This window comes from Neoarius graeffei, chromosome 5 (genome assembly GCF_027579695.1).
Source record: "Neoarius graeffei isolate fNeoGra1 chromosome 5, fNeoGra1.pri, whole genome shotgun sequence".
Classification (NCBI taxonomy): domain Eukaryota; kingdom Metazoa; phylum Chordata; class Actinopteri; order Siluriformes; family Ariidae; genus Neoarius; species Neoarius graeffei.
In genome coordinates this window covers 29,108,884-29,131,801 of record NC_083573.1, presented here as the reverse complement: position 1 = coordinate 29,131,801, position 22,918 = coordinate 29,108,884, and the positions used below count along the sequence as shown (strand labels likewise).

Below are 22,918 nucleotides of genomic sequence, written 5' to 3'. Positions count from 1 at the left end.
TTTTTCTGGCCCCAGAGCCAGTTCCTTGTCAGTGGAAACAGAAAAACTGGTTCCAAACTAAGCACTAGCCCCGAACCAGCCCTGGAACTGCTTAGGTGGAAAAGGGGCAACAGTGGTGTAGTGGCGTAGTGCACTGTCGCCTCACAATAAGAAGGTTCTGGGTTTGAGCCCAGTGGCCAACAGGGGCCTTTCTGTGTGGTTTGTATGTTCTCCCTATGTCTGCATGGGTTTCCTCCGGGTGCTCCAGTTTCCCCCACAGTTCAAAGACATGCGGTTAGGTTAACATGGGGTGGCCTTGGGGTGAAGTGCCCCAAGGGACCTAACCCCCAACTGGTCTCCAGGCGCTGTAGCATAGCTGCCCACTGCTCTGGGTATGTGTGTGTGCTCATTGCTCACTTGTGTACAGTGGTGCTTGAAAGTTTGTGAACCCTTTAGAATTTTCTATATTTCTGCATAAATATGACCGAAAACATCATCAGATTTTCGCACAAGTTCTAAAAGTAGATAAAGAGAACCCAGTTAAAGAAATGAGACAAAAATATTATACTTGGTCATTTATTTATTGAGGAAAATGATCCAATATTACATATCTGTGAGTGGCAAGAGTATGTGAACCTTTGCTTTCAGTATCTGGTGTGACCCACTTGTGTACCAATAACTGCAACTAAATGTTTCCGGTAACTGTTGATCAGTCCTGCACACCGGCTTGGAGGAATTTTAGCCCATTCCTCCATATAGAACAGCTTCAACTCTGGGATGTTGGTGGGTTTCCTCACATGAACTGCTCACTTCAGGTCCTTCCACAACATTTTGATTGGATTAAGGTCAGGACTTTGACTTGGCCATTCCAAAACATTAACTTTATTCTTCTTGAACCATTCTTTGGTAGAACGATTCGTGTGCTTAGGGTCCTTGTCTTGCTGCATGAACCACCTTCTCTTGAGATTCAGTTCATGGACAGATGTCCTGACATTTTCCTTTAGAATTCACTGGTATAATTCAGAATTCATTGTTCCATTAATGATGGCAAGCTGTCCTGGCCCAGATGCAGCAAAACAGGCCCAAACCATGATACTACCACCACCATGTTTCACAGATGGGATAAGGGTCTTATGCTGGAATGCAGTGTTTTCCTTTCTCCAAATGTAATGCTTCCCATTTAAACCAAAAAGTTCTATTCTGGTCTCATCCGTCCACAAAACATTTTTCCAGTAGCCTTCTGGCTTGTCCACGTGATCTTTAGCAAACTGCAGATGAGCAGCAATGTTCTTTTTGGAGAGCAGTGGCTTTCTCCTTGCAACCCTGCCATGCACACCATTGTTGTTCAGTGTTCTCCTGATGGTGGACTCATGAACATTAACATTAGCCAATGCGAGAGAGGCCTTCAGTTGCTTAGAAGTTACCATGGGGTCCTTTGTGATCTCGCTGACTATTACACGTCTTGCTCTTGGAGTGATCTTTGTTGGTTGACCACCCCTGGGGAGAGTAACAATGGTCTTGAATTTCCTCCATTTATACACAATCTGTCTGACTGTGGATTGGTGGAGTCCGAACTCTTTAGAGATGGTTTTGTAACCTTTTCCAGCCTGATAAGCATCAACAACGCTTTTTCTGAGGTCTTCAGAAATCTCCTTTGTTTGTGCCATGATACACTTCCACAAACATGTGTTGTGAAGATCAGACTTTGATAGATCCCTGTTTTTTAAATAAAACAGGGTGCCCACTCACACCTGATTGTCATCCCATTGATTGAAAACACCTGACTCTAATTTCACCTTCAAATTAACTGCTAATCCTAGAGGTTCACATACTTTTGCCACTCACAGATATGTAACATTGGATCATTTTCCTCAATAAATAAATGACCAAGTATAATATTTTTGTCTCATTTGTTTAACTGGGTTCTCTTGATCTACTTTTAGGACTTGTGTGAAAATCTGATGATGTTTTAGGTCATATTTATGCAGAAATATAGAAAATTCTAAGGGGTTCACAAACTTTCAAGCACCACTGTATGTCATGTGCATGCATGTGTTCACTGCTTCAGATGGGTCAAATGCAGAGGATGAATTTCACTGTACTTGATTGTGCATATGACAAATAAAGGCTTCTTCTTCTTCCTCTTCTTCTATATTGTAGAACAATGCTAAAGATGTCAAAACTATGAAATAACATGGAACGTAAATGGAATTTTGTGGTAAACAAAAAAGTGTTAAAGAAACAAAATATGTTTCATATTTTAGATATTTCAAAGTATCCAGCATTTCCCTTGATGACGCTTTGCACATTATTGGCATTATCTTAACCAGCTTCATGAGGTAGTCACCTGGAATGCTTTTCAATTAACAGCTGTGCCTCATCAAAAGTTAATTAGTGGACGAATTTCTTGCCTCCTTAATATGTTTGCGATCAAACAGTAAATAGTAAATAATAAAATTATAGTAAATAGTCCTATTCCACAACTGTAGTAATCCATATTATGTCAAGAACCGCTCAACTAAGTAAAGAGAAACAAGTCCATCATTACTTTAAGACATGAAGTGTCTTTTGATGAATAAAAATAAAGAAAAAACATTGAATTGGAAGATGTGTCCAAACTTTTGACTGGTACTGTACATGTGCCTTAGTATTAGTTCCATTAAATAGTTACTAATATTCTTTGAGCTTAATAACTGAATAATAAGTTAGGACTATAAGGGTTACAGTGTACTCATGTCTGATGGCTTCCTCAGTTAACCACCTGCAATCTTGTTGAGGTTATATACACTCACCGGCCACTTTAATAGGAACTTGTTCTTGATTCTGGCAGGAGTGGAACCCAATGTGGTCTTCTGCTGTTGCATGCTGAGATGCTTTTCTGCTCACGACAGTTGTAAAGAGTTGCTATGAATTACTACATCCTTCCTGGCAGCTCAAACCAATCTGGCCATTTTCCTCTGATCTCTCTTATCAACAAGGCGTTTCCACCCACAGAACTGTAGCTCACACCATGTTTTTTTTTTTGCTTTTTGCACCATTCTGTGCAAATTCTAGAGACTGTTGTGTGTGAAAACCCCAGGAGATCAGCAGTTTCTGAAATATTCAAAACAGCCCATCTGGCACCAACACCCATGCCACAGTGAAAGTCATAGAGATCACAATTTTTCCCATTCTGATGTTTGAAGTGAACATTAACTGAAGCGCTTGATTTCTATCTGCATGATTTTATGCATTGTGCTTCTATCAAGGGATTGGCTGATTAGATAACTGCATAAAACAGCAGGTGGATGGGCGTTCCTAATAAAGTGGCCAGTAAGTCTATAAATAAGGTAGATAATTGGCTAACATTCAAAATATTATATTTTTGCTCAATTTTATTGCAAATTTGAATGAGCTAGGGTGGTTAAAATTTTGATTGTTAGAAGTTTAATAGAAGTTGGAAAGAAAGGACAAACAAACCAGACCCATAAGTCTAATCTTAACCTTTGAAACCTTTCATAGAAATTGAGTCAAAAAGCTTGTTACAAAGACCACATTGGTTTTATGTCTATTTCGTTGCATTCTGTTTTTCACATATTTATTAATTGGTGAGGGGCAGCATGGTGGTGTAGTGGTTAGCATCGTCACCTCACAGCAAGAAGGTTCTGGGTTCGAGCCCAGTGGCCAACAGGGGCCTTTCTGTGTGGAGTTTGGACGTTCTCCCCGTGTCTGTGTGGGTTTCAACTGGGTGCTCTTGGTTTCCCCCACAGTTCAAAGACATGCAGGTTAGGTTAATTGGTGGTTGTCAATTGACTGTAAGTGTGAATGTGAGTTATTGTTTGTCTCTATGTGTCAGCTCTGCGATGACCTGGCGACTTGTCCAGGGTGTACTCTGCCTCTTGCCCATAGTCTGCTGGGATAGGCTCCAGCTTGCCCACAATCCTGCACAGGACAAGTGGTTACATATGATGGATGGATTAATTGGAGACATTTATTTAAACTCAATTTGAATTGTTATGTATGTTACATGTAAAAAGACTAGTCTTATAATTTGATTGAGGAGTATTTTCTTATCCAGAGATTGAGAAATATGGGCTTTTGATTTCCAGTGGTTGAAAAGAATGGCTTCTGCAAAGATGATAAAGCAATTGCCTGAATAATTGTGATTAAAATTGTGATTGTGGTATTGAAATAAACACTTTTTTTCCCCAATTGTCAATTGTAGCTAATATCATTCAGACCTAATTGCTGTTTAATTATTCAATATGTTTCATATTCCCGCAGTGGCAAAGTAGTGTCAGTGATTTATGTGAAAATCAACTCATGGCTGGATTTAAATGTAAATGACTTTTTCCAGACATACACATGAACATAAACAGAAGGAAGTTTTAGAAGTAAATTCCTTTCCGTATGAGAACTGAATATATGTTGACAATATTTTATCATCCATCCATAGCCACTTATCCTGTGCAGGGTCGCGGGCAAGCTGGAGCCTATCCCAGCTGGCTATGGGCAAGAGGCGGGGTACACCCTGGACAAGTCGCCAGATCATCGCAGGGCTGACACATAGAGACAAACAACCATTCACACTCACATTCACACCTACGGTCAATTTAGAGCCACCGAGTAACCTAACCTGCATGTCTTTGGACTGTGGGGGAAACCAGAGCACCCGGAGGAAACCCACACAGACACGGGGAGAACATGCAAACTCCATACAGAAAGGCCCCTGTTGGCCACTGGGCTTGAACTCAGAACATTCTTTCTGTATGGTGATAGTGCTAACCACTACACCACCGTGCCCCCAATATTCTATCAATATATACCAATTTCTAATCAGATATTGCTTAATTTTTGCAAATAATGACCGCTTTTACACCCTTTAAATATTAGTTATTGGTCTACTTGATAACACTCGCTGTGCTTCTTTTTACAGGTAGTCAAGGAGCTGACACAGAGGAACGACTGGTTGAGCATCTCCTAAATCCTGCTCACTACAACAAACTCATTCGGCCAGCGACAAATGGCTCGGAGTTGGTGACTGTGCACCTGATGGTCTCACTGGCACAGCTTATCAGTGTGGTGAGGACAGCTTTCCATTTCATTTTACAAAATGTGCATGAAATATTACAAAGTGGACATTACATAAAACATATTTCAACTGAATATCCATTATATTAAATAATGATATTTGATATCTTGTAAGACTTGTATCTATAACTCTGAAGGATTTCCATAAACCATCATAAATCAACACAAGACTTGTCAGTCTTGAGCAAGCATTTTACACCACTAATAATAGTAAATCGACACAAGTTCATTATTGTATACAGACTGTTATATTATTTCATGATAAACAAAGCAGACAGACTAAGACATGGGTACTTAAACACAAAATCAACAAACTAACCTTACTGAATTTTACACTACAACTAAGAACAGTTAGCTATAACTGAAAGTCAATCTAAAAAAGATAAGTAGTAATCTAAATGATAAACTCAACTAATTAAGCAACTATAAACATGTCTTAAGTCCTGTATAAAGTTCCTCAAAATGAAAATGCATGTTATCCTTTCACATGTGACAGATAATCCCTGACTTTCTTTCTTTTTTTTTTTTTTGCCATTATTGGAGAAAATCTTAGCTGACACTTTAAATTCAAGTCAGTCAGCTCAAACTGGACATATGTCTTCCTCAAAAATAAATAAATAAAAACTGTGGTAACTCTTAATGATTGAATTGTTAGCTATTACTCTTATTATTTTCTTTCTCATGAGGACAGATTGCTGGTGCATTGCTAGAGAAACTTCTTAATGAACTTTCATCGACTTAACTTCTGAAGTTTCATGGCTAATTGCTGATTTTTAATTTAATCAAGTCATCAATTAAAAATCCACTTCCAGATTAACACACAGATGGATATATATCAAATTTCAGCTTGGTTGGCCTTACGGTTCCTGTGAAATAATTATCTGAACTTAGCTCCGCCCCCCCATATATGACCATATGGTCATGCCCCCTGTCATGCCACCAACCACTGATCCAGCTGTTAGAGTAAATTAGGCTGTGCCTCACAAGAATTAACTAGAATTGGCATGTGGCAGCAATATTGTTTACAGATGTCAGTGCATTTTTGATAATTATTTCGACTCAGATTTTGATGAGTGATTTGACACTGAATTTATGAAAATGTCATACAAATCCTAGGACTAGTTTACAAAAGTGGGTTTTTGTACATAATGGTTCAAATTACAGACTGGTATGATATTAGTCAAGGGATCAGAGGAAAAAGAATTTTGTCTCTACGCCTCAAGGTTCTCAAGAGATGGGCTAAAACATTCACTGTTGTGCTATAGTGCCACCATCAGGCTAGTTGGGCTCATCTCGCTTGCCTGAGTAGTGGGACAGAGTACTAGCCATTGACCAAATTATTTAATGTCTCTACAACTTTGAGTTTGGTCTGCACAATTTGCTTTAGAGGGAAAAAAATGATGATGAAAAACAAAATAAGTTTCCAACAAATGAGAATTAAATTAGTAAATATAACTGCAATATAACTGCAAGTTGTCATGTCTCAGTCTATACTGGTCTCTGCTGAAACCCTGAATCCCATGCACATCAAAGAGCAACAAACACTACCATATGACCCATCACATGTGACCCTGATCCCCATTAGCTATCGTCAAACTTGTTATTGGTGTCACCTGTTCACGATCATATACGGTACTCTCCCATAAACAGACTTCTGAAGCTAATGTAGGGGTTTTACTTCTGCAGATAGTTCACAATCATACACAGTTCACAGGGGAACTCTTTCTTGTTCTTCTCATGCAAGCTATCTCCGCTGAGAGAAATTATAATAATGGAAGCTGAAAGCTGTTGGAAATAAAGCTAGCTTTGAAATAATGGAGGCATTGGCTGGAAGGGATTTCACTGGCATTCAAAGATCACAAACCTAGAGTACTGAACAACTGTTAAATGCTAAACCATCTTCAAGCAAAATGAGCACTGTTTTTTTCCACTTTGAAGTGCATAGTAATCAAATATACCATGCACTGAAAGGCTCAGGTTGAAATTATGGATTCTCTGAGGTGACTGTCTTAGTACTGTTTTCTGAGGGGCGCAGCATAGTACTATGCCAGTCACCGAAGAGAATCCATAATTTCAACCGCAGCCTCTCAGTGCATGGTATATTTAACTTGTGTCCCTCATCAAAAAATTCCAAACTAAAAGTGTTAAGATTGAATCTTGGCATAAACTCACTGGAGGCAGCCATGTTTGTTGTTTACGTCTGAGTGCCCTTTGACCTGCACATGTGTATATGTACATGTTATCACCTGCCTCGCTAGATGTGATCATGATACATAGATCTACACACACACAGAAATGCTCGCGGAGCCACAGCTGTGACTTGAGTCGGCCTTATAGTTTGAAATTGTGACGTCAGTTCATGGTATATCCAGGATATGCCATGACTGACCTACACCATATCCATTTTTTTTTTTGATGTCACAAGATACATTGCTTAATCAGTGGTGGAACTATTTTATGTCATATGAGCCAGCCTTGGCCAATCCCTGCATGGGAATTTTTTAATGAGGGATATAATTTCCTATATACCAGGTTAAAAAATTGCAAAGCAGATGCCCTACTATATCCTGCACAATCCAAATCAAAATCCCTAGAAATCATTCGTCCCAAATCCTGGTTCAGTGTAGCCATTGCCTGGGAGGTGGTCTTAGAAATTACTCAAGCTAGAGTAAATCATACAGCGTCATCTCAATGCCATGAATGTAAAAATCTATGAATGCCCACGTCTGTCAGTCACCATCCTGGAATCACCAGGGCTCATTAACTAATGGAGATGAAATGCCGGTGGGAAACAATACTGGCTGATAGAGCTTTTCCAACAGGAAGGTTTTTGCCTCTACCCATTCCTCATCAACAGTGGTCCCATTTAGCCATCATTTTCATCACAGATCTGCTGCTTTCTTTAAATAAAACATAGCAAACATTCTGACCACATATTAAAGTCTCTAATCCTGATTCCATTCAACAGTCTTTGAAACTGCAGAATTCACCATATTTTCATATAATTTGGAATTCCTGACAACGTTGTGTCCTCAGTGTACATTCCAGGTGTGAAAGGTGTTGATGGAAAAGTTAGGAATTTCTGTCAGTATCATCTCAGGACACCAGTTTCAGACCAACGGACAAGTGGAATGAGCCATGTTTTAGTGACAGAACTGAATATTTGGCAGTTAGTTTTGTTGATAAAATAAAACATGTTGTCATGCCAGCATCACATGCAGAGCACACGTGGTGCGAATTGAACAGTTGATAGTTGTCAAGTGGGAATTTGGGGCATGTCTGAGTTGCCCAAACAGATCCATTTGTGATTGTTTGGATGCCTACTGCATATACATTCACTGTCCACTTTATTAGGAACACCTGTACACCTGAAAATTCATGAAGCTATCTAATCGGCCAATCATCTGGCAGCAGTGCAATATAAAAAATAAAAAAATCATGTAGATAATATAGATCAAAAGCTGCAGTTAATGTTCTCATCAAACACCGGGGGGAGGGGAGTGTGATCGCTGTAACTTTGATCATGGCATGCATACTTGCCAACTTTTCAAAATTATCATGGGGGAGAAAAGTGCGTGAACGACATTTTCTTTTTTGTAACTTTTTCTCATCTCATCTCATTATCTCTAGCCGCTTTATCCTTCTACAGGGTCGCAGGCAAGCTGGAGCCTATCCCAGCTGACTACGGGCGAAAGGCAGGGTACACCCTGGACAAGTCGCCAGGTCATCACAGGGCTGACACATAGACACAGACAACCATTCACACTCACATTCACACCTACGGTCAATTTAGAGTCACCAGTTAACCTAACCTGCATGTCTTTGGACTGTGGGGGAAACCGGAGCACCCGGAGGAAACCCACGCGGACACGGGGAGAACATGCAAACTCTGCACAGAAAGGCCCTCGCCGGCCACGGGGCTCGAACCCGGACCTTCTTGCTGTGAGGCGACAGCGCTAACCACTACACCACCGTGCCGCCCCCTTTGTAACTTTTTATTTATGGTATTTTTGTCACAATGACAACATTGAGGAAAACAAAGGGGAGAAAAAAAAACTTGAGGTCACAAAGAAAATGCACAACACGGTCAGTACATGACTGATTAACCTATGTTGTTGGTTCTGTCATTCATGTAAATGGACCATTTCCCCCACCTTCTCTCTCCAATTTCTTTTTGGAGCCGTAGGGAATAGGTCATCTGCTCAAGGAGGTGTAAATGTTTAACAATGCCAACAAATGTGCCCACAGTAGGGGTGTCTCTCTGAAGCCAATATTTAGTAATTGCCTTCTTCCCTGCAGCCACCAGAATTTTTAGGAGATACTCATCATCTTTGTCCAATCCCTCAGGAAAATTGCCTAAATAAAGATAAATGAATATTGCATCCACAGTAAAACCCAAAATCTTATCAATGACTTCTGTCACCTCCCTCCAGTAAGTCTGGATGGGGGGGCACAACCAAAATATATGGGCATGGTCCACCATGTTTTCTCCACATTCTCTCCAGCATCCCAGCTGAGTGTCTGTTTGTTTGCCTTTTTGCTTAGGAGTTATAAAGAAGCGAATCAGATTCTTCCAACAAAAGTCTCTCCACCCCAATGAATTAGTAGTAGTCGACTGTGTTTTCCAAGCGTTCATCCATATGTCCTTTGTTATTACAATGTCCAGTTCTTTTTCCCAACGTTGCTTCACATATTCTGTGGAGTCCTTCTTAAGGGATGTGACAGCACAGTACAGTTTACTTATCAGTCCTTTACTGCTCCTGCAGTTGTATGCATCAATAAACAACTGAACAACCTTAGACCATTCTTTCTGGTCAGAGTCCCTAACCTCTTTACAGAAATAATCAGAGATTTGTAAGTACCTGTAAAAATCCTGTCTCCTCAACCCATAGACCTTACATACCGTAAATGTTCAAAACTATAGAGTATTCTATTTTTAACTATTGTACATAGAGATGTGATACCATGATAAACCCATTGTTTGTATCTAAAATCATACAGTGATGGCTTATAGTCAGGGTCATAAGCAGGCCAACTGAGTAGTTTTACCTCCCTCTGGAGCTGATAGGGTTGAACAATTTCAAACCATATCTTCAATGATAAGTTCACCCAGTCATTCTCTGTCTGTGGTCTTACCTTATCCCTATCAGTACAACCTATTAATGATTGTAATGGGACATCTGTTAAAGATGTCTCTATGTCTTTCCACTTAGCTTTATAAGATGGGTTGCGTAGACATATAAGTGGCCTTAGCTGAGCTGATATATAATAGTCCTTTAAGGATGGGAGTGCCATGCCCCCCCCGCTCCCTTGGTAACTGGAGTGTGGGAAATTTCACTCTTGGCCTCTTATTATCCAATACAAATAATGAAAATGTGCTTATTCCATTCTCTGAATTGTTTTGTAGGAATGTCTATAGGAAGTGACAAAAAAAGATAAAGTAATCTGGGCATGATGTTCATCTTAACTGATCTAATTCTATCGCCAAAGTCAAGGGGGAGGAGACTCCATCTATTTAGATCCTCATATATTTTTTTACTAACATTGTTGTAATTAGATTGGAATAACTGAGACAGATCTTTAGTCAAATATACTCCTAAGTATTTGATTTGGGTGGAATTCCAGTTGAACGTATATTTTGTTTTAAGTTCCTGTGTGGGAGCAAAATTAAATGGCATAACCTGAGTTTTATTAATGTTAAGAACATAACCTGAATATTTCCCATATGTTTCCAGCATATCCATTAAAATAGGTAGACCAGTGGCTGGTTCAGACAATGTGACAAGTACGTCATCGGCATATAGGCTTACTTTGTATTCCTCTCCTCCAATGGAGATACCTGTCAATTTTGCCTCCTGTCTTATGGCCTGGGCCAAAGGCTCAATGAACAGGTTGAAGAGACTGGGGCTGGCAGGACAGCCCTGTCTACATCCTCGCTCCAAGCTAATAGGATCTGAAAGACTGTCATTTACCTTAATTCTAGCTATTGGGGAGGAATAGAGTGCTTGAATACAACTGATAAATTTATTCCCAAAGCCAAATCTTTTCATTACTAAGTAAAGAAAATTCCATCCCACTGAATCAAAGGCCATCTCTGCGTCTAAACTTAAAATAATGGCCCTTGACTGTGTTTTGTTAATATTTTCGATAATATGGAGGGATCTCCTAATGTTATCTTGTGTTCGTCTATTTCTAATGAATCCAGTTTGGTCCTCATCTATTAGATCATGCATTGCAGTTTCCATTCTCTTTGTTAAGATTGTTGCATAGAGCTTATAGTCAGCATTTAACACACTGATCGGTCCATCCTGTCCTTCCCTTCCTTAGGGATGACAGATATGAATGCCTCTCTCCAAGATGGCGGGGGAGATCCGTCCTCTAATATGTAATTAAAGCATGTGTCAAGAAGGGGTACCAAATGTTCTCTCATGGTTTTGTACCATTCTGGGGGAAATCCATCCACACCAGGCGACTTGTTATTATTCAGACTTGAAATGGCATCATTTATCTCCTCCCTTGTTATTGGTTGAGTTAGTTTTTCATTGATTTGTGTACCAATGTTTGGGAGGTCTAGGGAATTTAGAAACTCAGTTATTGTCTGCGTATCTGCCTGGTCCCTATTAGAGTAAAGAGATGTATAGTATTTCTCAAAGGCTTTTTGTATGTCATCTAGATTTTTAACAATCTTATTTGTAACAGGGTCTTTTAGCTTATGAATTGTATTTTCAGCCTGTTGCTTTTTTAGTCTCCAGGCTAGCAGCTTTGATGCTTTGGGGCCGGCCTCATAGTATCTTTGTTTCATAAATCTGAGTTTTTTCTCCACCTCCTCACTAAGTATTTTGTCTATATCCTGCTTAATAAGTCTTATTTGTTCAATAATTGCATGGTCTCTATTGGTAATATGAATTTGTTCAAGATTCTTTAATTTTTCTTCCAAGTTTGACAGTTGCATTGTTTTTATCTTTTTTGATAAAGCTGACCAAGCTATTATCTTGCCCCTTAAGACAGCCTTAAACGCATCCCATAGCATACTAGAATTTACAGTCCCATTATCATTTTCCTGGAGATATACGTAGGTCTAGCTCTATTTTCATCATTGACACAAAACTGGCATCATTTAACATACCAGAGTTTAGCCTCCAAAGTGTTTTGCGCCTTTTGCCTTCCAAATGCATTGTTCTATGAACTCCCGCATGGTCAGAGAGAATTCTCTGGCCTATTTTACATTCTTTAATTCTATGCAGATCCTTCTTATACATAAACACATAATCTAGTCTTGAGTGAGTTGCATGTCTCCCAGAGTAGAAGGTATACCCAGGTTCTGAGCCATGTATTGCTCTCCACACATCATTTAGTCCCAGTTCTCTTAGGGCCTTATTAATTAGTTTTTCTGTGAGGTTCCTTTTCCTATTTCTATTAGTGGTATCTAAAGAGGGATTGAGGAGTACATTGAAGTCACCAGCACAAATAAGCGTTCCATATGTCTCTGTTGCAATCAGATCAAACACTTTTTTAAAAAATAATGTCTCACTCCCTGGAGGGGCATAGATATTAAATAAAGTCACTTCTCGCTGATCTATTTTGCACTTAACCAGAACAAACCTGCCTTCTTTATCCCTTATTTCAGAAACAAATTCAAATGGGGTCGAGTTTGAAATTAGTATTCCTACTCCCCTTTTCCTGCCATTTTTGTATGATGAAAAAAGGTATTTCTAAAACCCAGCTTTTTAAATTTTTCATGTTCATCTGCAGACATATGGGTTTCCTGCCAAAACACTATATTTACCCTGTCCCTTTTAACCTTGGCTATCATCTTGCTACGTTTTATAGGATTGTTAAGCCCATTTACATTCCATGACAATATATTATAATATTGATAATGCATTTATATTATCATTGGTATCCTGTGATTGTACACTCCAAGACCTCAAACAAGAAAAAGAAAAAGGAATAGGGGAACTATAACTATAATACAACCAAATGAACAGGGCTTCCAACAAGAAAGGTGACCTATCACCTTTAGGAAAAGTGAGGGAACTGCCACTAGGTGGGGTCCCTCGGCAAGCTGACGCAAAAACAAAAAAGTTTTGTGGCAGTCTGTTGACGATGCATTAGTATCAGCTATTCCAATATGATCAAAAAAGGCGACTATTGAGGTGAGTGGTTCTCATCTTCTGAGGCGTCCTTATCCTTCCTGCGATATTCCTGTAGTCTCTCTCTCGCCTGTTGCTGGAATTTTTCCCCTCTGGAACGAGTTTTGTTAATCACCTCCCAGGGTAGCAGCTTGGCCAGTGTTTCCTCCGTGAAAGCCTCCGCATTTTTCTCGCATGTGACCTTGCCCACGTTGAGCCCATGTCTTCTCAGATCCTCTGCTGCTTGTGTCGCGTTGTAGTATGTGACCGAGCCGGTTTGCAGATGAACTCACATTCTGGTCATTGGAGTCTGAAATCGTATCCCCTGTTCCTTCAGTGCTTTCTTAATAGGAGCATATTCCTTCCTCTTCTTTTGCACAGCCTCGGCATAGTCATGGTCAAAATAGACTCGTTGGTTATTGTGGCTAAGACCTTTCTTCCAAGCTGCGTAGAGGATTCTTTCTTTGACGGTGAATTGGAGGAAGCGAACCACCATTGAGCGTGGCAGAGCGTCAGCGGATGGTTTAGCCACTAGTGCGCGGTGAGCGCGTTCTATCCCAAGGTCACTGCTCCAGTTAGGATCAATGTCCTCACTGAGTTGCGTCTTGATCATGTTCACCACAAATGCTGTTGCAGAAGTACCCTCTGCGTCCTCTGGTATTCCATAAATTCTGATGTTGTTCCGTCTCGCGTGCCCCTCCATCTCAGTCACTTTATCCTGCAACGTTCGCTGGTTTGCCAACAACTGAGTTAGCGTATCCTTAACAGCAATATCCCACCGCTCCGCATCCGCCATGCTGTGTTCAATCTCTCCAACCCGTTCGGTAACATCTTCAATCTGACTTGTCACGTCTTGGAGTTTTCTATGTATTTCGGAAGTGAATTCGTCCATTTGCTTTTTAATATCTTCTCTAAAGCACTTACTAAATTCTTGGAGGTCCTTTTTAAGCTCGGTTTTTAGGGCTTCCAATCCTTTCGCTACAGCTGCACTCACTGCTTCTCGAATTGTGTCCAGGCTTTCATCCCCGCCATGTGCTCCTCCGTGTTTCTCTCCATCTCCCAGCTTTCCCTCAGTTTCTCGCGCTTTCGTAGTCGTCTTTGCTTTCTTGGGTTTGTCCGCACTCATTCTTGCAAGTGAATTTGAAAACAAATAAATGAATTTTATAATATTGAGTGGGAAAAGCTAAGCTGATACAGGAGCTCAGATTTTACGCTGTCATCTCAACTCTCGCTCCACCGGAAGTCCGTGAATGACATTTTCAATTGGATGAGGGTATGATGCGTGGTTGAAATGATAAAAACAGTGGATCCCAATGAATTGCAAACCATTTGAAATTTATACAATTAAAGAGTTTTTGAATTGTTGATATTGTTCTATCAATTACTATAGGTTATGGGATTCATGTATCAGGCATGAGATAGCTCAGAGTGAAAAATCTGAAATAATACTCTTGTCTTGAATTTTAATATAATAACAATGAAAGGGAAGTCTTAAATTAGATTTTTAGCTGAAAAATCTCATGCCTGAATATTGTATACATACAGAGACCCACAGAAAATAACACAAGTGATGCTTTAGAAGAATGTTTATCATTTCTTAAAATAGTCACAGTGAATGAAAGTATTATTGGATTGCATCAAATGTGTTTTCCTTCTGTAAGCTCATGTAAAAATACAGAGAGAACTATAATATCATATCTCATCTCATTATCTCTAGCCGCTTTATCCTGTTCTACAGGGTCGCAGGCAAGCTAGAGCCTATCCCAGCTGACTACGGGCGAAAGGCGGGGTACACCCTGGACAAGTCGCCAGGTCATCACAGGGCTGACACATAGACACAGACAACCATTCACACTCACATTCACACCTACGGTCAATTTAGAGTCACCAGTTAACCTAACCTGCATGTCTTTGGACTGTGGGGGAAACCGGAGCACCCGGAGGAAACCCACGCGGACACGGGGAGAACATGCAAACTCTGCACAGAAAGGCCCTCGCCGGCCACGGGGCTCGAACCCAGACCTTCTTGTTGTGAGGCGACAGCGCTAACCACTACACCACCGTGCCGCCATAATATCATATACAAATTAAATTTTAATAAGATTTAACCAAAATAGTAACAACTCAATTAAATAAATACTGCACTGTCTTAGTACTACTAAAATGCATCTCTCTCACTAAACACTTTCCAACAGAATTTTTAAAAAGCACTAGAAATCCTATCAAAATCCTATCGGAATGCATCAAAGGAATTTGCTCATTTGCAAACTTTGACTGAAAGTTCTCATCTCATTATCTCTAGCCGCTTTATCCTGTTCTACAGGGTCGCAGGCAAGCTGGAGCCTATCCCAGCTGACTACGGGCGAAAGGCGGGGTACACCCTGGACAAGTCGCCAGGTCATCACAGGGCTGACACATAGACACAGACAACCATTCACACTCACATTCACACCTACGGTCAATTTAGAGTCACCAGTTAACCTAACCTGCATGTCTTTGGACTGTGGGGGAAACCGGAGCACCCGGAGGAAACCCACGCGGACACGGGGAGAACATGCAAACTCCGCACAGAAAGGCCCTCGCCGGCCATGGGGCTCGAACCCGGACGTTCTTGCTGTGAGGCGACAGCGCTAACCACTACACCACCGTGCCGCCTGACTGAAAGTTTTCAAACAAAATTTAAAAATGGCACTATACCGGTAAATACTACCATACTATCAAAATATACTCCACAAAGAAATTCACTCAAATGCTAAATTTTAGTACTACCAAAATACACTCACTAGTAATTTTCACTTAAAACCTCAAAACTCTATCAAAATCAATTACTTTACAGATAATTCACTTGTAAACTTTCACTTAAAACTTTCAAACATTAATTCAAAATAGCAGTAAGACACTACCACACTATTCAAATACACTTACCAAACAAATTCTCTGTCATGCAAAATTTCACTAAACACTTTAGAAGTTGTACAGTTTGTTTCTGAAATGGTATGGAAGATTAGTTTAATTTCACACTCAAATGTTCATTATATTCTGATTTAAGGTATCTTTATCTTAAAATGTGTAACTGGCTGGTCGAACATTTGCTTATCCATGGAACTTCATTCTCCCATGCAACCTGGTATTTGCATTCATATTTTTGCCGTTTGGTATTTGGTTTAGTGGCCATGATGAATGACTGCTTGTAGAAAATGTCGGACAGCCTGGGTGAATCCTACATTATGGAAGTGACTGTCGTTCTGTTCGTTGATTGGTTATAAATCAGTTGACGTCAGCAGTGTTTCTCATACGATTCAGATTGGACATAATCGGGAGTATTTTTAACTTGGCGGTAGGGATTTCCCAAAACCGGGAGATTATCCCGTTTTTAACAAATACGATCGGGAGGCGGGAGATGGAGGCTAAAATCGGGAGCCTCCCGCCGAAATCGGGAGGGTTGGCAAGTATGGGCATGAATGTAGGTAACGGAAGGGTACCAGAGTATTTCATAAACAGCTGATTTCTTGGGCATTTCATAGACAACAATCTGTAGAGTTTACACAGAGCGGTGTGAAAAACAAAAACACTGATTGAGTGATAATTTTGTAGGTGAAAACTCCTTGTTGATAAAAGAGGTCAGAGGAAAATAGCCAGATTGGTTCGACGTCATATAGTAACTCAATCAAAACAAAATAATCAAAGTCCTTCCCATGCTACATTGGGCAGCGTTGATCTCCATTTCAGTAGCCCTCGGCCTCTTACCTATTACATAGCTAGGGTTATATTGGGGGGGGACTAGTCCACTGGTAACCGTGAGAGTTTGACTCCCTACTTACTTTGATATTATTGTGTGCCTTGCCAGATGGTAGTAGGTATCATTTTTATGATGGTCTTTGGTATGACCCAACCACAAGTAGAACTCATGATCTACCAGTCGAGAGGCAGACATGCTAACCACCAGGCCAACTCGCAGTAGTAACTCAAGTAATTACTCTTTACAACCGTGGAGAGCATCTCAACATGCACATAACATTGAGCCTTGAGGTGGATGGGCTACAACAGCAGAAGACCACACCAGGTACCACTCCTGTCAGTCAAGAACAGGAACCTCAGGTGATTATGGGTATAGACTCACCCAAACTGGACAACTGAAGATTAGAAAAAAAAACCCACACCTGTTCTTTATCCAGTCTTCAGCTGTTCAGTTTCAGTCCCCATGATAGCTTCAGATTCTTGTTCTGTATCCTGAGGTGGTCTTCTGCTATTGTAGCCCATGCACCTCAAGGTTTGTTGTATTGTGTGTTCTGAGATGCTTTTCTGCTCACCACAGTTGTAAAAATTGATTGAGTTACTATATCCTTCCTGTCAGCTCAGACCAGTCTGGTCATTCTCCTCTGATCTCTCTCATCAACAGTGTGTTTCAGCCTGCAGACCCTTCGCTCACATAATGTTTTTTTGTTTTACACACTATTCTGTGTAAACTCTAAAGATTGCCATGTGTGAAAATCTCAGGAGATTTGGAGTTTCTGACATACCAAACCAGCCCATCTGGTACCAACATTCCTGCCATGGTTAAAGTAACACACTTTTCTTCATTCTGATGTTTGATGTGAATATTAACTGAAGCTTCTGACCTGTATCTGCATGAATTTGTTGTTGCTGTTGTTGTTTGCATTGCGCTCTTGCCACATAATTGGCTGATGAGAAAGCTGCATGAATGTGCAGGTGTTCCTAATAAAGTGGATGGTGAATGTATATTTAGTTAATTAAATGTATTACATGTTGTTGCCTTTGCAGTACCTGTGCTATGCTGTAACTGTCATGACTAATTAATAAACTAATAAATACATGGGGTGTGTAAACATAATAAAAATATTATACTCACATTGGTTTGTAACAGAACACTGACACTGAGTTGGCTTCTATTCTCACTGGCACTTTTACTATAGTGCTCACTGAACATTGTCTGAAAATTGCATTGATTGTTGCAATTTCTGTGCCTTTAGTGCATTGCAAATCATAAGGTGTGTTACCTAGGCTGCAAGCTTAAAAATAATGCTCTGTAATGGATCTCCAGGGGATTGGTCAGCCTTGAAAGTGGAATGAACTGAGATTTTATAATGTTGTGCTACTGATTCTAAGCTTAAAGCTACAACATGGTCAATAATATAATGGATTTTGTTCATTTATGATCTTATTTATGCTGTTTTAATGTAATTATTGTTACTGTCATATTATACTCATTCCATAAAAAATAACTAATTTTGCATTGGCATTTTAATGATAAATATATATTGTTACACATTTATTTATGACCAGCCAGAGTGATTTTCTTATGCATGTCTGTGTGTTAACAGCATGAGAGAGAGCAGATCATGACCACTAACGTCTGGCTCACTCAGGTCAGTCTCTACTAGGGAAACACATCCCTTTCCTTCATCTCTACCAATGTCCATTCTTCATGCTCACAAACATAAACACACATTTACACACCAACACATATGCATGCATGAATTAACTGAGCGTCAGTAGCACCTGAGCTGTGGTGGGCAATGCCAGCTATTTGCTCACACACACACACGTATAAACATACTCAGAATTCAGAGCTGAATCATTTGATCATGTTTTTCATGGTTAAATATCTGGCTTGGCAGGACGTGGCCTGCTGTCAGTAAAACATTACTACACTGCCTTCATAGCAGTGTTTGTCATATATTCTGCTCAGCTCTGTGTGGGAGTGAAAGCGAAAATTAAATTATTTTAATGGCTCTTTTCTGATCAAAGCCAAGCAGGATGTATGCTAAATGGCCATCAATATTGCCAGACATTCATTAGCCCCCCCTCCAATTTTATATCTGCGTGGGTGTTAAGCTGACAGCTTTTAGTTATGGCTTTTAATGGTCTCTTCCAGAGTATTTATCAAAAGTTAGAGCATCAATGTATTTTTCTCCAACTTTCGAATCAATAAAATTCCATCATCACTGCTTAACATGAGCAGTACTGATAATTCTGAGATTAGATTAAATTAGATCAGATTAGATTAGACTGTTATTTGCACAGTACAATTACAAAGACAACAAAATACAGTTAGTGTCTAACCAGTAAATAGTAGATAAGCATTGATGTGATGTGCAAAACAGAGACAAGTGAGGTAGGATGGCAGAAAAGTACAAACCGACAACCAGTACAAATAGTATGATATGTGTAACCATGACTACAGAGACATAAATTAATGTAATTCAAGACAGTACAGTAAAATTGAACATAGGTGCAATTTGAGTGGTATATACGTACGTAAGTCAACATGGGTCCACTGGAAACCAAAGACATAATAGTACGACTGAAAGTAAGTTGCAAGTTGAAGAATGTGCAGAACTGTATATAGTTAGTTCGTGTACAAAGAGCAATTGTGGGTTTGGGGGGGGAGGAGGATTTGTGCTGTTGTGAGAAGTTCAGCAAATTGACAGCCAAAGAGAAGAAGCTATTCCTTAGCCTGCTCCCGGATGGGAGAGGAGTGAACAGTCCATGGTTGGGGTGAGAGATGTCCTTGATAATGCCTCTCAACTTCCATAGGTAGTGTTTGCGATTAATGTTCTCAGTGGAGGCTTAGCTGGGTATCAGTGATGTGTTGAGTGGTATTCACTACCCACTGAAAGCCTTCCAGTTAGAGTCCGAGAAGCTGCTATACAACATTGAGATGCAGTTCAACAGTATGCTCTCGATGGTACAGCAAGAGAAGTTCACTTGTATCTGAGTAGGCAGGTGAACTTTCCACAATCTCAGGAAGTAAGCATGCTGTCACGCCTTCTTTGTCCTTGAAGATGTGGATACCCAGGAACTTAATGTTCTGCTGGTAATGTATGATAAGCTTGTTGGTCTTCTAGGTGTTGAGGCCCAGGTTGTTGTCAGTACACAACTCTTTCCTGCAGGCCATCTCATCATTGTTGCTGATCAGGCCTTCCACCATGGTGCCATCTGCAAACTTGATTATGTTGTTGGGGACATGAACAGGTATGCAGTTGTGGGTGAAAAGTGAAGAGAGGAGACAGCTAAGCTTGCAGCCCTATGGAACGCTGATGTTCAGTATAAAGGTGGAGGAGGTGTGGTTGTCAAGCCTATCAGACTGCATTCTGTTAGTAAGCCCAAGGATCATCACCTCAAAACACTTGGAGATGATAGGGGTGGGGGTAACAGGAAGGAAGTCATTGAGGGTCATGGCAGTGGTATGTTTACACACTGGCACAGTGGTCACTCTTTTGAAGTGGGAGGGGAGCATTGCTTGGCCTAAGGACAGATTGAAAATGTCCAAGACCCCAGCCCAGCTTTGTCTAGGCCTTGAGCACTCGGCCTGGGATGCCATCAGGGGCAGCAGCTTTGTATGCATTCACTTTGCTCAGGGTGGAGCATGCATCACTGGTGGAGGGTGTGAGTTCTAGGTCACTGGGTGGGAGCTGAGCTTTGATGTGAGGTTCTGCATTTCAGCTCTGCTCTTCAGGGAGGGGGGGTATCACTGATTGAGGGAGAAATGTTAATAGGTTTGTTGGCTGAGTGTTTGGATGTGTCAAGGGTCAGTGTTTTTGAAGTTGTCCTCCATCTACAGTTTATACTCATAGTTTGCTTTCATGATTCCCTTTCTCAGGTTGGGACTAGATGAGCTGCAGGTTTCCTGTGTTTTTTGCTCTAAAAGCAGAATCTTGTATTCACAGTAGGAAGCAGATTTCCTTTTTCATCCAGGGCTTATGATTGGGAAACATAATAATTCTCTTAATAGGTAGTGACTGTGTAAAGACACCTATTGATGTGGTCTAGAACAGAGTTGTTATAGATATTAATGTACATGTGGGAGTCCCGAGTGGCCTTAGAAGCAAGCATGTCCTAGTCTGTGTGCTGGAACTTGTGCTTTAGTGAAGTGTCTGCTCCTTCTAGCCACATTTGTACAGTCTTCACTGAAGGCTTCACACATTTGATGATGGGAGTGCATTTAGGGAGTGCATCACACATTTGATGATGGGAGTGCATTTAGGGAGTTAAACAAGAATAGGTGTTGAGATCGCCTGAAGTGGGGTAAGAAAATGGCTTTGTAGGCTTTGGTTACATTGGTACATACAGTGGTGCTTGAAAGTTTGTGAACCCTTTAGAATTTTCGATATTTCTGCATAAATATGACCTAAAACATCATCAGATTTTCACACAAGTCCTAAAAGTAGATAAAGAGAACCCAGTTAAACAAATGAGACAAAAATATTATACTTGGACATTTATTTATTGAGGAAAATGATCCAATATTACATATCTGTGAGTGGCAAAAGTATGTGAACCTCTAGGATTTGGGCAATTCCATGTAAATGTCAACCTCACCATGCAAAAATAAAGCAACATGTAATACATCAAAACCACTCCCAGAGATATCACCTAGGCCTGTATTTTACAGATGTGAATAAGTTGAACCAGTTTGTCACAAGAATTGTTCCCTTCGCCTTAATATGTCAGTCTTTCTTTCTTATAATGTAAAACCCAAGCTAAAATCAACTTTGATCATGTACAATTCTATATTATTGCCACAAGCCACAGAAATGTATGCTAAAATCCACAAAACAGCAAAACAATAGCCATCCTAAATATTATTTAAGAACTTTGATAGTTTTAGCTGATATTTAGAGAGTTTTTCAAAGGGTTATGGTGGTTAAATTGCTGATTTTCTAAACATATGCCATGTCCATTTCAGACGCGTCACATCCATAACGGAATTTCGTCACATCCATAACGCTGACTTTTCCTTCCGAAACTCTGCATGAAATACAAAATATTTTAAACAAAGATTTTTTAATATTCACCTTGGACCCCTCTATCAAATGGATATCTCCATTTCGACATTAGGTTTACGATTTCACAGAGTTTGATAAAAATGTACAGTCACCCAAGAAAAGTGATACTTTTTCTATCACATCCATAACGCATCTTTTATTGGCATTTTCTGGCATGCCTTAGATGTACTATGGGAATTGTTCTTGTTCTATCACTTCTCCAGTATGGTACAGCCTTAAAATATGCAACACCTGTTTAAATACTGGGAGACAATAAAACATGCACTGGGTCATTTGTTGCCATTTTGAGTTCAAGTGTCACGTCCATAACGCTGGAATTGCTCACTAGCAGTTAATTTGAAGGTGAAATTCGAGTCAGGTGTTTTCAATCAATGGGATGACAATCAGGTGTGAGTGGGCACCCTGTTTTATTTAAAGAACAGGGATCTATCAAAGTCTGATCTTCACAACACATGTTTGTGGAAGTGTATCATGGCACGAACAAAGGAGATTTCTGAGGACCTCAGAAAAAGCATTATTGATGCTCATCAGGCTGGAAAAGGTTACAAAACCATCTCTAAAGAGTTTGGACTCCACCAATTCACAGTCAGACAGATTGTGTACAAATGGAGGAAATTCAAGACCATTGTTACCCTCCCCAGGAGTGGTCGACCAACAAAGATCACTCCAAGAGCAAGGCGTGTAATAGTCGGCGAGGTCACAAAGGACCCCAGGGTAACTTCTAAGCAACTGAAGGCCTCTCTCACATTGGCTAATGTTAATGTTCATGAGTCCACCATCAGGAGAACACTGAACAACAATGGTGTGCATGGCAGGGTTGCAAGGAGAAAGCCACTGCTCTCCAAAAAGAACATTGTGGCTCATCTGCAGTTTGCTAACGATCACGTGGACAAGCCAGAAGGCTATTGGAAAAATATTTTGTGGATG

The 22,918-nt window shown here is 40.3% G+C and overlaps 1 protein-coding gene across 1 annotated transcript in view; it reads left to right on the top strand.

Moving 5' to 3' along the window:
* Positions 1-22,918, top strand: part of chrnb2 (cholinergic receptor, nicotinic, beta 2) — an 88,968-nt gene that overhangs the window by 49,207 nt on the left and 16,843 nt on the right. Inside the window, exons 2-3 of the mRNA XM_060921471.1 lie at positions 4,895-5,040; positions 18,524-18,568. Coding sequence (XP_060777454.1) covers positions 4,895-5,040; positions 18,524-18,568 — 191 coding nt within the window. The remainder of the gene's footprint in view (positions 1-4,894; positions 5,041-18,523; positions 18,569-22,918) is intronic.